This window comes from Pristiophorus japonicus, chromosome 14 (genome assembly GCF_044704955.1).
Source record: "Pristiophorus japonicus isolate sPriJap1 chromosome 14, sPriJap1.hap1, whole genome shotgun sequence".
Lineage (NCBI taxonomy): Eukaryota > Metazoa > Chordata > Chondrichthyes > Pristiophoridae > Pristiophorus > Pristiophorus japonicus.
The window spans coordinates 34,753,730-34,771,854 of record NC_091990.1 but is presented as its reverse complement, the minus strand read 5'-3'; the positions used below and the strand labels follow the sequence as shown (position 1 = coordinate 34,771,854).

At 41.7% G+C, this 18,125-nt stretch overlaps 1 protein-coding gene across 4 annotated transcripts in view; it reads left to right on the top strand.

Annotated features, from left to right (window-relative positions):
* Window positions 1-9,107: 9,107 nt before the first annotated feature.
* LOC139279352 (transcription factor AP-2-beta-like) overlaps window positions 9,108-18,125 on the top strand; it is an 86,027-nt gene continuing 77,009 nt past the window's right edge. The window contains exons 1-3 of one of the 4 annotated variants that reach the window (XM_070898473.1): window positions 9,108-9,134; window positions 9,828-10,268; window positions 15,736-15,764. In XM_070898473.1, coding sequence (XP_070754574.1) covers window positions 9,108-9,134; window positions 9,828-10,268; window positions 15,736-15,764 — 497 coding nt within the window. Of the gene's footprint in view, window positions 9,135-9,827; window positions 10,302-12,987; window positions 12,994-15,735; window positions 15,765-18,125 lie in introns of all 4 variants that reach the window. The other 3 variants (XM_070898472.1, XM_070898471.1, XM_070898470.1) reach the window with 3 other exon arrangements.

The window sequence follows — 18,125 nt, the reverse complement described above, 5'->3', positions numbered from 1 at the left end:
GTGATACTGCTTCACAATGGTATTAGGTAGAGAATTCAATGTTTTTGAACCAGCAACGATGAAGAAATAACAATATAGATCCATTCAGAATGGTGAATGATTTGGCGATTCCTGTGCTATTGCTGATTTTGTCCTTGGTGATAGAGGTTGCAGGGCTCAGCAGTGCTGTTAAAGAAGTTTCGTACATCTTGAGGATAGTGAAAGCATGCTGAATAATACTGAAGCTTGATCACAAGAATGAAGAAAGCCATTTGGTTCATCAATCCAAAGTGACCCTAACGTCCTCCCATTGCAGCATCTGGTTGGTCCTCAAATGATCCCAGGGTTCTTGTCTCCAGTACGCTGCACGGTAGTCCATTCCAATTGTTGATCATTCTTTGTGTGAAGAACTTTCTCATATCAGCCCAAAAGTTGATTTTTATTAGTTTGAACCTGTAGGCTCTTGTTCTATGCTGGTGGGTTAATGTAAAATAATTGTCCAGACTCACCTTTTCTATACTGGTTACCGTCTTGTATATCTACATAGGGCCACCACTCAGACATCTCCTTTAAAAGCCAAAAACTGCCTTTGCGCTTCCTGTTAGCGTCTGGGCGGGGTGGAGGGGTGGTAATGGGGTGCTCAGGGGTTACTGACAGAGCGCGGCAAATTCAGCGACGCCCGCGAACTTCCCTGCCGGTTTAGTGCTGCCGCTAACACTTACCGCCTCGACCTCTCACACCTCGCAGATTGTCATAAAGTGCGCAGCACCCCATTACCGCCCTGGCTGTGAAATTGCCTCCTGACCCTCCTGTATCGCCGAGCGTCAGCAACGACAGGAAGAGGAGGCGCTGTCACCTCAGCTGACCGCTTGGGGAGCGCTAATTAAAGGCAGTGGTTTTCAGGTAGGCCAAACTTTATTCTTTGCACCAGTCTGGTGCCTGCTGAAAGTTTTCGATGTTTTATTGCTGCGAGATGTCCAAGCCCTTCACTCTCTGAGAGTGATTGGGGCTTTAATGGCAGTTGCGCAGGTCGCCTGTCAAAACAGGACTGAGCAGAAGTATATTGTGCACCATAATTGGCCCTTCCCTTTAAGTGAGGGAAGCAGCATCTGATGCCGGGAACAGAAAATGATTATCCCTCCGAGAATTCAAAAGTTATCGCCCCAAATGGGGCACGATGCAATTTCTAGCCCCAAGTTTCTCCAGTCTTTCCTCATAACTCAAACTTCTAACACTAGGAGTCAGCCTCATAACTCTTATCTGCACAGCCTCCAACATTTGAACTCTGTGTCAGTGACCAGAATTGGATACAGTATTCCAGGAGTGGTCTGACCATGGTACTGTGCAGTTAGATTATGACTTGCACATACAAGATAACTTCTTTTGCTTTTCAGTTTTATTCTACTTATTTCATATTTCAGTTATACTTGAAGTTGGTACCATTTTTAGAACAGTGCAAGTGGACAGCACTGAGTTATTCTGCTTCAGTTAAAATAGAACTCTGTGTATGCTGATTTAAATACATGCTCAGTACTTTACTCACCTACCTTTAACAACCAAAGTTAGAATTGTCAAATTGTGTCTGATAATGCTCCTGTGACGTGCCTTGCAACTAGGTTAAAGGCACTATATAAATGCAAGTTATAAATCATTCAATCAGATGTTCTCATTTTGAAAAATTTCATGAGCCATATTTTGCTGTAGGAGGGCATCTAATGGCATCTGCTGTTAGTTGGACCTGCCCTTCCACATGCAAGTTTTCACATTTATTTCCGTGGCAAGTTGTTGCAAGTGCGAGCTGATTATGGCGCAGTGAGGGAAACAAGGAATCTGGGACCTGAGTGAACAGGGCAAGCAACTGTGTGTTGTCTTAACCAATCAGATTGAAGGATTGTGAAATAAACAGAGGAACGACGGAGAAGGAAGTATAAATCAGAGTGAGTGAGTTAAATGTAAGAGAAATAAAGAGACGGGGAAATTGGATTAATGGAATGAGAAAGAATAGATAGAAAGGAAAAGGAAACTGTTTTTCATTTTAAATTTGACATTTAAAAAATCTTCAACAATTAATACCTGAAGGAATGAGCCGCCACACTTTTAATAGTTAATTTTCAGTGCCAGAGAAGTGATGTGGCAGTAATTCACGCTTATCAAATCGTTAAAAGGGTACATGCGCTTGACATTTTGTGGCGAGTTTCGACCGTATCTACTGCACAAATACAGAAACCTCACACCATTCAAAGCGTTTCAATGGTGAGGAAGGCAGTGCGGCAATGCAGCGCAACTCAGGCAGCAACTTTTGAATAATGGCATTTAACCGCGCACCTGGTCCTCGCCTGAAGTTGCTGTAGCACTTCGGCTTAAATAACAGAGGGCGCCATTAGCCGCATTGTTATTTACACAGCAAAATCTGGGCCGATATTAAAGTTCAATGGAGTTCAGCAAATCGCCTAAAAAGTTTCAAAGTTGTGTAACTGGTACAAAGCAGAAGCAGCAAAAGTCTGCTGTGTACCACTGAACTGCTTGAAAGTGTGACCCTCAGTGAAGCAGGCTGAGTTGCATCACCTCTGCTCTGCGGGTTACACTGAGGTTAGTGACAAAGGAGCTGTGCTTGGATGCACAGAGCCCTGTGCCTTGGTGGTAAATTTTTAATGTTAGGAGCCTACAGGCGAATTTCAGTACTTCGCTTGAGGAAGGGTAACCACATAAAGTTCCCAGCAGATTCAGTATATTGTCCGGGAATTTTAGAATGTGAATTCTCATCAGGCTGGAGTTAAACTGTAGCTGGTGTGGTCAAAGTGCCTTCTTTGGGTAATCTTACACTGCTTCAGAAGCTCTGATGCACATTTCAATCTCTCAGGTAGATCTTTCTGGTCCCTCAGAGGCATGCATAAGACACCAGTGACCTTTCCCCATTGAGTATAATCCATGAATTTAAATCATTCACCGCCAGTGAGAACCAGATGTGTTTTTTCTGTATTTGAAAAGCCGGCTCTGACACACACTTAGCTCGGAATTGAAAAGTTTAGACCAGGGCTTGAACAAAATTCGTCAAATTCTGTTTCTGACAGCAGCAGCAAACGAGTGGCTGGATTGTTGATGCAGCGGCTCTGGAATCCGTATACCCACGCAAATGATTCCAAAGTACTCTCGGCAAAATTACAACTTAGACTCAAGTTAAATCTGGCTTCAGGAATGTGAGAGCAGGTGGCGATTGCTCCTCAGTTTACATGACACAGCCAGAGGAGCATTCAATTCTAATCTTCCCCAGTGAGAAACGACATTTGGGAGGTGGCGGCTGCCTAGTGTGTATAATTATTTCAGTTTTATTATGCTGTGGTTGCAACAGGCATGAAAAGTTTCAATCAACTGGGAAGTGGCTGCCGTGTGTTCCGCTGGGTGTCGCTGTGACACTGGGACACGGTGCTGTTGGGGCAGAGCGTGCAAAGTTGTACTGTACCCAGCACACGCTCGCCAATGGACAGCAGAAGGGAACTTCATGCAGCAAAGAGGCTCGGCCGGTGAAATATAAACACTCACATCAGTGTTTTTTTAAGTAATGTTAGCAGCCGGAAAGCGAACCTGTGCGATCTTCGAATCGAGGATGAGTCTCATAAATGCCTCAATTTGCTTCCCATTTTAGAACAACTTTATTTTGAAAGAAAAAAGACTTGGATTTCTACAGCGGCCTTAACGACCACCTCCAAGCGCTTTACTGCCAATGAAGTAGTTTTCGAAGTGTTGTCAATTTGTGCACAGCAAGCTCCTACAAACAGCAATGTGATAATTCGTTTTTTTGATTTCCGGGACACCGGGAATAACTCCCCCGGTCTTCTTCGAAATAGTGCCATGGATATTTTACGTTCACTTGAGAGAGCAGACAGGACCACGGTTTAACGTCTCCTCCCATCCGAAAGACGGCACCTCAGATAATGCAGCACTCCCTCAGCACTGCACTGGAGTGTCAGCCTAGATTTTTGTGCTCAAGTTCCTGGAGTGAGACTTGAACCCACATCCTTCTGACTCAGAGGCGAGGGAGCTACCCAATGAGCCACAGCTGACATTGCAGGGAGGGAAGGGGGAAGGGAAGCAGATGGATAGGGGCAGGGAAGGGGGGAAGGGGGAATAAGGAGCAGGGGGAATGGGAATGATTTTGCAGATCATTCAGTAAAGAGTTTGAATCTGGCCTGTGATAACTCAGCGATCAGTTGATTTTTTTTCCTACATTAGATACCTTCTCTTACCATTTGCATCCTGTGTGTGTCTCTGAGTGTACGTGTGTTTTGGGAATGGGGCGATAAATTTAATTATTTAGATAAATTCGAAGCATAGTTGAGTTATTTAAATCAGCCATATGAGAAAGCACGGGAGTAATCCAAGTGTAATAGTAGATTTGTGGCAGGGGAAAATAGGATTTGGAAACTAAAAGCATTTACTAGTGGGGTTGATTAAAGGTGAGATTAAACTGTTTAACGAATGAATTCAGGTGTATAAGTTTCACCCCTGCCCGCTTCTCTCCTCCTTCTGCCCAACGACAACAAAAGCCGGGGATCGCTGCAGGCGACAGAGGGAGAATTCAATTGAATTTAATGTGAGATCTTCAATCTGTGACTGTTCCTCAAAGCTGACACCGAGAACCAGGACCAAATCTCCCAACAACACACGAATTACACAAAGACATGGCAGAGAGAGAGAAAATCAAATTATATACACATTTACGACAGAAAGCATAACAGCAATCAGCGATGAAGGTTACATAAAGAAAACAGTTTAACATTGCAAACAGTTAAAGGATGGTAATAAAATGTATTAAATAATACTTCAGATCACACACAGCGCGTAAAGAGAGAGCAACTAAGGCCATTAACTTGGCAATGCAACATGGAAACGCACAACTAGATAGAATGTCTAACTAACATGCTATTCAAATAGAAACCGTTTACAAAAGATGCGCGGATTTGCACAGATAGCAATATTTAAAATCTATGAGATATCGGATTTAGGATGCAATCGAAAAAAAAGCTGAAAAGTCAATTGCGCGGATCTGATCGTTTCAAAACTGCAAAAGCATTTCTGCGTTGAAATATATGGACTATTGTTATTATCGGATTCAGAAAATACCGAGAATCAAGCGCCACTTGCTCCTGCCAGATGATTTCTGTAAAATCACTTCCTGGCGTTCACCGCTAGGGAATCGTGCGGATATTGTCTTCGAGTGACTGGTGTAGTTTTGGAAACTGGAAGAGACATCCAGTATGCGCCGGACGAACAACCTGGGAAGAGGCAAATGTCCGGAGTCTGTGGCAACTGAGAAATTGTGTTAATGCTAATAAAAGGCAGTGGGTCCCTACTGCTTGAAATATCCCGTGAATAACTAATATCATTCCTCTCAAAATAAACTTTTAAAAGTTTATTCATGTCTTACGGGATCCCTGAATATCTTTTGTCCAGCACGAATAAGCAACACGCTCCTGTCCCCCAAGAAAGCACTAAAGCTGCGGTGGGGGGTATATATTTTTCTAGATATCGGAGTTTTCCTAGGTCTGACTAATTCCCTGTTATATTCTGTTTATGAATAACTGCGGATTACTTTTACAGACTGCGACTCCTTTTCGTGGAGAAAACATTTCTATTCTCCCCTTGGATTCCATGCACAGTATTTATATATAAATAGTTATTATAAAACCCCGTCTATCTATTTCCCTCTTTACATGTGACGTTGGCTTTCTCCCTGTTGCCAAAATATATGAAACTTATTTCGAAGGAATATGATAAGCTGATCGAACCCTTAATGAGACCAAATATGTATTGGGTTGCAGTGACGCTGTAACTATCCTTCCCAAATGTATGTACATATTTACATGTATGTATATTTACATGTATGTATGGACATGGGTGTAAACTTTTTTAATGGTTAATTATCTTGATATCCGTATTCAGTTAAAATTTCGCACAACAGATTTTCCCCGTGCATTTTCTGGGATTATTTCTGCCCTTTAAAAGGGAGGCGGGAAAATGAATGATTGGTGGGAAAATGTCCCCAAAATGTATTCTTAACTTACCAAATTCTTGGTTATCCCTTGAGATGTTCTTAAATCGACGTAAATGGAAATGCGTTTTTCTTTTGGTTTTAGTTATTAGCCTAAAATAAATCTGTCAGGAAGTAAATCCTTCGCTGCGCATGTTTGTTTAGCTGCGAGTGAGAAATTAAGTAGGATATGGGGAGCAACAACATTTAAAGAGAGTGTACAAAATATTCTCATCACCCGTTCTTCATACTTATGTAGGATTTCCGAATTGCTTTAGCTTGACAAATTAGAAATGTTTTGGAATATTTTGGACATTCTTAATGAAATTTATTATCAGTGATCAGATCACCTGATCTGCACGGGGAACCCCGGCTTGTTAAACGTCAAAAAGCTTAGATTTTTCGAGATGCAGTCCTTGTCAAAGTGATAATTACTAAGTACGATGCTGTGCAATTGGAATGAACGAAGAAAGTGGCCAGTATATGGTATTGTGTACCAGTATTACGGCCAGTGAGAGGCACTGCTATCAGTACAGCTACACATAGAGAACCACCTTCCCCGCTCTCTTTCACACACAATGTTTCTTACAGACACGCATAGTTAAAAAAAAATCAACACATACAAATCATTCTCTTTCATACACCCAAGCACACTTACTTACAGGCATACGTATCTAAGCTGTCTTACTCAATTCCTATTCTCACAACCGCTTTTTCCTTCACACTCAACAGTATCTCTGTTACAAATGCCCAGAACAGAATGTGTGGGGAAAGCTTTCGCCTATCGCAAAAAATTGGAATACCATTCCGTTAAAATTGACGACTTTCGCAACCTCACTTGTAAAGCCGTGCCATTTTTCTTGTATTTATGCATATTTATCGCCCACTGTCTGATTCATATCCTTATTGCCATAAAGATCATTCTGAAAAAGTTGTACATTTTTTGGTCCATTTGTATTTATCGTGGTCAACTCTGAACTTTCGGGTAATTTGTTTTGAGAAAGTTTTTTTCATAATGTTTTGTTTCTTAAATATTATTTTCGCAATGTAGTTTGATTTTTAATGTTCGATTTGAATGCATCCTGCAACTACAATACATACAGCCGACACATTAGGGATTTAAAATGTAAATCAGCCATCCCCTGTGGCAATGCCGCAACGAGATGACCATTATAACTGACCCAAACTTTATTTTATTATTAACATTGCGGATATTTATGCGCTAGAGTGAAGACGGGATATTTCTCAACACAACCTGGCGTACAGGTAACGATGGAGTTTAATTCTTGTTCTGAGATTTAGTTCTTGTATCGATCCATGTTCCTGCTGATTAAATTGGAGACAGTTCGAGCTCCCCAACCCCTGTTTGAGTCGGACACCGCTGACAGTGTGTGTGTTAGCGGCCATTTATAAACTTTCCTATTCACTTACCCGAGTAAATTCCAACTGAAAAGAACGGGGGCTAAATTCAGAGTAAATGAAGATTTCTACAATAGCCAGCTAAATGAAGTAGGGAGGAAGGAAGTAAACACATTCCGGAGCTGAAAGCTAACTCGTGCATTTTTTACACCTGCTCATTATCACCTTCGTTTCAATATCCTTTATTCAGTAATATCTTGCAAGTGCGTGTTTAAATGTTACAATGGGTATATTGCAAATTTACGGATGCCGTGGCAATTTTAAACTTTTTCCCCCCACAAATGGACTTGGTTGGGAGAAAAGGCCTCTCTGTACCTGCAGGAACTGAGAGAGAAAATAGGGTAGGAAAGATAGAAAGCGCGGAGCTCCAGAGAGGAAGTTAAGAAAAGCTGTGTAAACGGAGTCCCATCCAAGGCTTTAAATACATATATTGTTAGACTGGATGGGCCTCGAAGTTTATTGTTGAAAATAATTTGTTAAATGTCTTTATTATATTAAAACAGATATATTTACCATTAAGTCTAAATTGTGACATGTCGGCTGTAATACGCTGAATTGCAGAGTTTACCTGTTACAACATAACCTGCACAAATAGAGTTTATGAATATTTCATAACCTTGCGTTGAATATTGTTCAATTTCATTTCATTTCAATACATACATACGGAATTATCACAAGGGAGCACTGAACAACGATTGACCGCAATATTTGGTTTTGTTGGCGGAGACGGCGAGTCTATGAGGCTGAGGGGGACAGACCTGGAAACTCGGGGAAGATGTCAGCATCGAGCCGGGCATCGGGCTCTTTCGACTGGTTCACAGGCAGAGACGCCGCAAGCGACGCCAACTGCTCGATGTATTCAGATTTAAAACAGGCCCTCCGGCAACGGCGCTGGCCGATAGAAAAGGTAGAAAAAGCCCAACGCCGCGGCGGATTGCTTGCTTCCACCGTCCCGACTTCTCTCAAACTTTGAACAAGTTGCCTTCGTGCAGGGTTGGAGCAGGACTCCGAACAACAGTTTGTGTCGTTTTGTGTGTGTGTGTATTTTTAAATCCTAAGGCATTTGTTTTAAGTGTGTTTATTTTCTGTGAAAGATGTGTTTTTGGAGCGGGATCTTTACACCCACTGTCCCTAGGTTCTGAATGGTTTGCTCGTCCGCTCCAGTCACTTTGTGCCCGGCTTGTGCCCGGCTGAGCAGCGCTGATGGGCAGATTGCGCAAACAGACAAGACTTAATAAAAAAAATGTGCAAAATACATATTGTCTCTGTTTTTTTTCTCTCTCCCCCAAATGTCTCTTTCGGATCCTCCCCGCTATTTCTTTTCCCCTCCCGCATCAGGAGTTGTTCAGTTTGATACAGGAAGTGCGCGTCCCCGGCGCCCAGCGTCGGGAACGCGCGGCGCTCGTTCACGCTCGGCTGATTAAAGATTTGCTGATATTTAATAGAAGAGAAAGCCCAGGACTCAGTGAGACAGAGAGAGAGAGAGAGAGCGAAACTCGCAGCCGATTCCAGCCTGCAACTCTTGGCTTCCTCTTGCAAATACACCCCCCTCCCCCCGACACACGGATCTTTATGGATTTTGGGCTCGTCTTCTAATTCTTTGGAGTTTGTTGCGACTGAAACAAAAATAGAAGGAAGAAACTGGGATTGTTTGGGATTTGGTGTCCCCCAGATCGCACAGATGTTGGTACACACGTATGCTGCAATGGTGAGTACGGCAGAGAGGGGGGAACAGGGCCGTTTATATCGGATTGAAACTAAATTAATAGCATCGTGTGGGGAGGGGGAAAAATTGTTTATTTCCTTACCAAAATAATGTACACCAGATGGTCCACCCGACTCGCCTTGTTTCCCTATCGCCTTCGTTATTTTGGCCAACTTTTGACATTTCACAATGGGGCGCTCAGTCAGTACAAAACTGTAACTGCCCCACCAGAGACAACGTTATATGTTGACACACACACACACAAGGAAAAATAAATCAGGGGAACTGTGTATGTATACACACAAGGAAAATTAAATCAGGGGAACTGTGTGTGTGTATGTGTGTGTGTGTGTGGGAGGGGGAGTTGGGGGCTAAGTATTTTCTCCTCTGGGCTGGTGAGTCTAATTTTGATTCCAGATTTGTAGTCGATATATTTCCTCGCAGTAACTTATTGTGCAAAAAAAAAGCTACCGTTTGAGGCAGAGAAATAAAATTCAAATAATCGCACGGAGACTAAAGTAAGAGAGGAGCAATGCATAAGAAAATTAAATGATATTTTACATATATATATATATATATAAAACGCGAAGAATAGAAGGGAAGTGAATGTAGCGGGAGGGCTGCTGTTATGCCGCACTCGCAGGCAGTGAATTTCGCTCCTGTAATCGCTTTTTCTTGTTTGTTCTCCTCTCCCAGGATCGGCACGATGGAATGAACGGCAGTCACAGTGCCCGGCTCGCCCAGCTCGGCTCCATGAGCCAGGCTCCCTACTCCACGGCCCCGCCGCTCTCGCACACCCCTTCCTCGGATTTCCAGCCGCCTTATTTCCCGCCGCCCTACCAGCCCCTGCCCTACCCACAGAGCCAGGAGCCGTACGCTCACGTCAACGACCCTTACTCCCTGGCCAGCCCCCTGCACCAGCCCCAACAGCACCCGTGGCAGCAGCGGCAGCGCCAGGAGGTGGCGGCCGAGCAGGGCATCCTGCACCAGCCCCGGGGTCTGTCCCAGTTGTCGAGCCTCGACCACCGCCGGGATTACCACGGGATCCGGCGGCCTGATGTACTGCTCCACTCCGGGCACGGCCTGGACTCGAACCATGGACTGGTCGACACGCTGGCTCTCCACGCCCTCAGCCACCACGGACTGGACGATGTGCAGGTACGGAGCCCAGTGCAATGAACACTTTATATTAATATATTCATATATACACACACAAACAAATAAGACGGACGGGAACAATTATTCAGGAACATTTACTAGTTTTGAAGAGATAAAAAAACAACCCTAAGAAATATTACAAATGCAAACGTAACGTTATTTCTGATACTGCATCACACGCGACAATTTTGGACAGAATCTAAAATAAATAAATGGCAGCACAGGTACAGGAGAAGTTTGCAATGAGCTGACTAGTTTAATGCTCAGACTGTCAGCACGGGAGAAGGCGGCTGCATTGCCCGCAAACAGTGACACTGTATTTCTAATAACTCGCCAATCCGAAAAGATGAGCTGTTTTAACACAGTCGAATCCCCTGAATTATTATTGCATAAATATATTGAGGGGGAAACAGCAATGCATGCGGCTGTATTTTTTGGGGAGTGAGGGTTTCATCCTCAATCCGAACATAAGACGTGTTAGGGTTTCATTTTGTAAATTTACATTCCAATCGATATCTAAATAATCAGCCGATTTAGTAAATTAATGTATATATATTTATTTCATTGTTAAATGATAAATATTTTCAAATGCAAATCTGCATAACTGAGAGACTGAAGGATAAAGCTGTGAGTGTGTAACCTATGATGACGGCTCCAAGTACTTATGAATCGTTCTGACCTGTATGCAGCGCTCCTGACAACAACACTCCGGCTTGGAGAGCAAAACCTAAGTAACGAGACAATTTAAACCAAGAGAAAGTGACAGTTTATTAATACAGGCGGGTCATTATTGTCACACTTTGGACTGCGCGCTTTGTCTAGCTCGCCCCCCTCCCTTTTTCACCTCAGTTTGTGTGAAGGATGTGTATGGTCTATTGGTCTGTGTTTAAACTATGGCTGGGTGATCTGAACACAATCTGACAAGTTTCCCGAAACAGGGCAGGGTTTGGAAGCGGTATCACGGTGAATCTGCAGCACCCCCCACAGCACACACTGTGTAGATTTACCGTATGGCCATTTGGACGGGGCAGTCGCGTTTCAGATCGAGTTATTCATTATTGTAGCTGCCTTTCTCGATAGATCCAGGGGTGCCGAGGTGTTCAGTGCAAAAGTGACAACCCCCTGATGCGTTATATCATTTTTTTAAACAGAAAAGCTACGAAATAATATGCTCCTGGTCACGACAGTCTGATGGAAATATTTTTTTCAGCTTCAATTTCGTTGATAAGACAGACCGATTCCCAGAATTCAAAATAACTCCAAGTGGTACGTTTAGTGCGAGGATTGGCTTTCCACCTTTACTCAAGTTAATCGTAGTCACATAAAGGAATATTTAATTTGTATAAAACGTGGAATGTTTGAACACAGAGTTCTTGGTTTGAATTCATTCTGGGCGGGTGTCCTGCCTCTAATAAAATCCAGAACGATTGGAGCTGAACATATCAATGGGTTCTGCCCGGTTGTTCCTTGTGCTCCAGCTCTGTTATTCCCAGTTTCGGTGGCTTGTTCCACTGAAAGCTTCTTCTAATTATAGGCTTTGTAAACGCTACTCGCCTTATTAAATCCGCGCGTTAGCGCTATGTGTAGCGTTTAGCAACCCAACATTTTTTACAAATTTAAAATGGCAAAAAAAATCGAGAGAAATCATCTGCGATCGAAAAACTCGACTTGGTCATGAGATGAAAAGAGCGAGAGTCACTCTCAAAGTGGCCGCTTTATGCGGATTGTGACTATATGGAAGGAAAATATGCCCTACGTCAGGGACAGCGCTTCCCTGGTTATTTGCAATATATATATGTTAATAATCATTTTATAACCAGGTGCAACATGATGTAGGATTTTCTCTGACTGGCTTTGTTCAGTCTCCCCTTCCCACTGTAAACTGGGCGCTGGGGTGATAGATTTCCTCACTGTTCATTGCCAAGGCTTTACTGCTGTCACGATTATCTCTATAAAGTGTTCTTTGACTTCTCGGTCCCAGTGCCAGAGTTTGGCGTTCGCAAATCTAGTGAGGTCGGTCATAAATAACAAAGAGGTGCAGAGGAAACGAACGAGATTTAAAAACTTTTAGAATTGGCAAATAATTTATAAACATTATATGTTTATTTAAAAAATCCCCAAATCTAACTGTGCGTTTATCTTTTTAATTGTTGTTAGTGTTTTCTCAAACGCTTTTGAAAATGTCACCCCGCCCCTGTCTCCTGAACACCCACTCAATCCACCGCTCCCAGCAAAATCCTGGTATATTTAACTAGATTATATTACAGTCTCCATAACATGGAACAGGTATCATGCCAGTGAAATTCTAACTAATGGGGGGTTGGGGTAGGATTAATAATCAACGAATACATAACATTAATATATTCTGTTTTGCGCGATTGAATACATTTATTGCAGAATGCCAATTTAAAATGTATATATCAGATTTAAAAAAAATCTGTTTTATTGAATTAACAAATCCAAATTATAGTTGGATCCGGCCAACACTTTCCCACTTGATTTAAATTCGTATTTCCTTTCGCTGGAAGGCTGGCAAAATGGCCAATGAAGATATGTCCTAAAAAGGGATCATTTCTATTGAAAGGATTAATTCTGTCGCCAAGGTAACCTGATAGTTATATAATAACAATCGGGCTTTTATAGAAGCGAGTTTCACCCACTGCACCAGCTAACCTAGTTTGAGGCTGTTTGCTACCAGCAGTTAGTGTTGTCTCCGCAGGGTGAATTAGTATGTAATTCACAGTGCACGAGTTTCCATGTAAGTTATAAACCAGGTGCACGGTTTTAATGTGAAGGAGACTTTAACGCGGTCTTTCCATTCCAGATGTCAGTTCAATGAGGAACGGGTTGTCAGTCGCGTACGATATTTGACCCTGGTAAATAATTATTTCAGAATAACACTATAATAACAGCTCTTGCCGTTTTCATTGTTTTCTCCTCTTCAAAACTGAAATTCCCAGAATGTGGACAAGCGCAGAATTTGTTCCAATTATAAAATTATCGGGTGCCATTTCTCATCTGACCAGCATCCTGATCCCAACATAACAAGCACTGACGGCTTAATGATGCTTTACTCAGAATGCCGCTGTAGTTTAACATAAGGTGCGGATCATAGTCTATATATTTATATAATAACTGCATTAAAATAAGTACTTAAATATACTCCAAATAATTTCTCAGATTGACACCAACTAAAATTGGTGACCTCCTGGTAAACAAAATATAGCCACGTATAACCGAAGTGAAGATACTGTGTAAACTAATCAGATACAACGTATTTTGGGTAATAAGAGAAGTTTGATGACTTCTTGCTTTATGAACACGAGCCCTTAAAGAACTCGAGAACCCCAGGACATCTTGTAAATTTTCAGAAGAGATACAGCACAACCCACAAGCACCTGGAAAGTGAAGTTAATTGCGAAGAATCCGCGGAATGTTCGACCTTGCTTGGCTTTTACTAGTTTTTACACGAATGTGCTGACTGTACACGCTGAGAGTCCGGTGACATGCTTGCAGACGGCATGGGTCGAAATGTTCAATTTGCTGAACTTCGATTCAATGTCATCTTCCCTCTTAACATCGCATTCCTCCTAATGTCACATTTCTCCCTATTGTCACATTTCCCCAATATCACATCCCCCCAATATCCCATTCCCCAATAACACATTTCCCCAAAATCACATTCCCCCAATATCCCATTCCCCAAAATCACATTCCCTCAATATCCCATTTCCCCAATATCACATCCCCCAAGAACACATTCCCCCAGTATCCCATGTCCCTAATATCCCATTTCCACAATATCCCATTCCCCAATATCCCATTTCTCCAAAATCCCATTCCCACAGTATCCCATTCCCCAATATCCCATTCCCCTAATATCCCATTTGCCAATATCACATTCTCCCAATATCCTATTTCCCCAATATCCCATTCCCATAGTATCCTATTCCCCAATATCCCATTCACACAGTATCCCATTCCCCAATATCCCATTCCCCCAATATCCCATTTCCCCAATATCTCATTCCCCAATAACACATTCCCTCAATATCCCATTTCCCCATAACGATTCCCCCAATATCCTATTTCCCCAATATCTAATTTTCCCAACATCCTATTTCCCAATCACACATTCCCCCATAACCCCATTTCCCCAATAACACATTCGCCAATATCCCATTTCCCCAATAACGTATTTCCCCAATGTCCCATTTCCCCAATATCTAATTTCCCCAATATCCTATTCCCCAATCACACATTCCCCCATAACCCCATTTCCCCAATAACATATTCTCCAATATCCTATTCCCCAATATCCCATTCCCCAATATCACATTTCCCCAATCTCACATTCGCCCTAACATCACATTTCCCGTAATGTCACAGGCAATATCTAATGTCACGGGCAAAACAAGAACCACTGGGAGACTTCCTTTGGAAATCCCGACCAGGAACGAGCTGTGATTTTATCCTCTAAAGATGATGGTTGGAAATTAATATTTGAAGTTTGTTTCTTTCGATGCTGTTTTCAAACATAGAAATGACTGAGACATTGCTCGTGTGTGTTAGAGAGAGTGCAAAAAGAAATAAAGTACAAAATCCTGGCATTTAACTCAGATAGAGGGAACAGCAGGAGGAAAGTCCAGGCCAATGGATGAATTAAGGTAACAGTTTGCTTAACGTGAATATTGAGCAAACTACCCTGACCTGCACCAGTGCAGTTTAATGACTGCGATGCGTTCTTGTTTGTTTTAAATGATTAATATAATATGCAAAATCAAGAGAGTAAGTTGCATATGCCAGGTTGACACACTCGGAGACTTTGGTCACTGTTTGGTTTGGGACAGCAAACTCGTCCTGAGTAAAAGTTCGGTTTGGGTGCGAAAGTAACCACCCTTATCCTCACCTAATGCGAATTATTTTGATATGAAACAATAAAGTAGTCATAGAGGAATTCTTATTACTAGAAAAGCGGTACAATTCATTGAGGACCTCAGTAACTTCTACCTTAGTATAAAACCGTAAATCTCCCTAATTTAGAGCTGTGGTGTAATAAGACATGATCCACGCAGTATAATTTATTCTTATTGACGTCTGTAATTAGACTTGAACACTGCTCGGAACAGATATATTCCCCTCTTTGCAGTTTTATTTTAAATACAGATTGAGGACTAATTCAAATACGTTAAGTTCTCAAAAGACATGAGCCAATATAATTTATTTTACACCTCCGGGATAAAAGTTAATCTAACAATTTGTATTAATATTTTTTCCGTAAAGTTAGACTTTAGTTTGATTTTTAATGTTCTTGTTAGATTTGCATGTAGCAGGATATGGGTCTATGTATAATAAATCCAAATTCTATTTTTTCAAAAACATTGATACAATTTATCAGATTAACTTTTATCTCAGAAATCAAAACTAAATTATATTTTGTCTCCTGTCTATTGAGGACCTAGCACATTTGAACGAGTCCCAAGCCATCTACATATAAAAAAGTACTGCAAAGAAGGAAGTGTATTTGATCTAGGTAGGATACAGATATCATTTTGAGGGGGTTCCCTCTAATAATGGGCTGTTTGTTAACCTGGGCCCAGTCTCCATTTTGCCTTGTATCATGAGACCCATGTATGAAATGTTTGTCTTTTTACTGCAGTGTAAATAGCAAAGGAAGATTGGTCGAAACATTCAGGACACAGTTCCGACCAGCGTATTTTTGTGCAGTATATAAACTGCACCAGTAAAATTACCTGAGAGCTTCCCATGTGGCACCTGGAGTCGATGAATGCGGCAGTGGGCTTACAGTGAACGAGTAGCTAGGATCTCTCGTGTTTCTAGTGCAGATCAGTGCCCACCTAACACGAAACACCAACTTTAATTCCAACTTCATGTTCACGCCTATAGCTATGAATATTCACGAGTTTTCCAATTCGTGTACAGCATACTGTGCGGCGTGGCGGAAAATAACCGCTCCCAAACAAAATCATTAAAATTAGTACTAAAGAATGGCTCAAATGCATGCAAGACAATCACAATGGCGATCATTTTACACGATAAGTAGTAAAGTGGTGTGTTCGCGTATACAGGCTCACTCCTACTCTTGTAAAAGAGCGGTTAATAGCCCTAAACAGTGTCTGTCGAGTTATTTCACCACAGGCCAGCACAGCAAACTGTAGTAATACCTCTTCTGTCAACGTGTTTGGATGTAAATAGGATTTCCTGTTGATGCTGATGATGTCGTATCACAGATGCTATAGCTTAAATCCCAAAGTGACCATAAACAACCGGGACATATGGAGCTGATTCTGCTGCTTTATAACCCAAATCTGTTTGCATGTCTTCAATGTGGGCACGGTGTGGAACAGTTGCTTAAACTCTCCAAGACACCCACTGTCCTTTGCAGCTTTTAAAATATCGACTTATTTCATCCAGTCATAAACTGAGGGACTGGGGGAAGGAAACTGTTACATATGTTTTGTTCAGTACAGTGCTCTAAAGTACAACGGGCAGAACCTTACTTTCACTGATATAGCAAATAAGCTAGCCTTGTCTGATTCTTATGCCGATACAGGAGTACCAGAGTGAGATCTCGAGCATTGCAACAAACAGCAAGATTTGAATCCAGTGCAGCTCCCCTTTCCCTGCTTAATGCGACGCGTTAAAAGTTTGGTCACTCACCCTTTTCTTATACTGTAACGAGCAATAATGTCAGTCGGAATTTCCACATTGGGATCCGTGAAAAATAAAACAAAAACGTTGTTTATGGGCATGTACAGGTAAATTAAAGTGCATTTGACTCTTGGATCAGTCTGCTACATATTTAGAGTAAATAGATTGGCACATGGGAATGTTCCGATTAGGGTTTGGATCCTATTCACTTCCACTATATAAAAGTTTGATCCAACAGCGTGTTTTCTAATTAATCACTTGTTAGGATTAAAGGTTCGATCGGTTTGAGTTTAAAACAAACTCCGCTTTAAGCGCAAATCTCAAATCCCTGTCCTTAAATGCAAAGAATGCGCTGGCCGGCCGCACCAATCAGGCTTCAGTTTCGCTTTGCAGGCCATTTAATGGTTATTGTTGGATATAAGTTAAAAATTCCTGGGATTCATTTCGTTCCCATTACTCTCTTTTTGTTGAAATAAATTCTGCAGTAATGAATTTGATCCCGCCCCTGAAACCCATGTACAAACATGGATAAACTTTGTTGAATTTAAGAAGCTGAGAATAGAAGGAACTTACAAGCAAACTCCACGCGGATGAGGGATTGGGACACATCAATAAATCGCGAGATTTCAGACCCTGGTATACACTATAGCAATCTTTGTTGTGATCCATGGAAACATCTGTGACAGGACACATGGAAATTAGTCAAGATCTTCTCCCAACACCAGTTTACATTGGCTTAATGTTGACTACCCGAGTACTGTGTCTTGTCAATATTTTGATAATATACGTATGTATATAATATGCGCACCTCTACTGTTAAAGACTTACATCAACATAACAATGAAATGACACCTCTATTAGCCCTACATCGGCATTGCTGGTCATATTTAGAAATAATACCACATGCTGTAGAAAAACTCGCCTTTTCCCCATCATTATGAATTCCAGTCCTTAACATCGATCACTTTTTGCTATGCCCTTATTTTTGAGAAAAATAAAGAAACAATGTTTCTTTGCAAGCTGATCGTTTGACTCGTGTTCTTGAAAAAATGCGACCGTCAAAATACTTCAACTAGTTTTCCCCAACCCCACAACAAAAGTACAAAAATACAACAACAAAATGAGAATTGGACGGTTGAAATAGTCAATAACTCGGAGAAATAT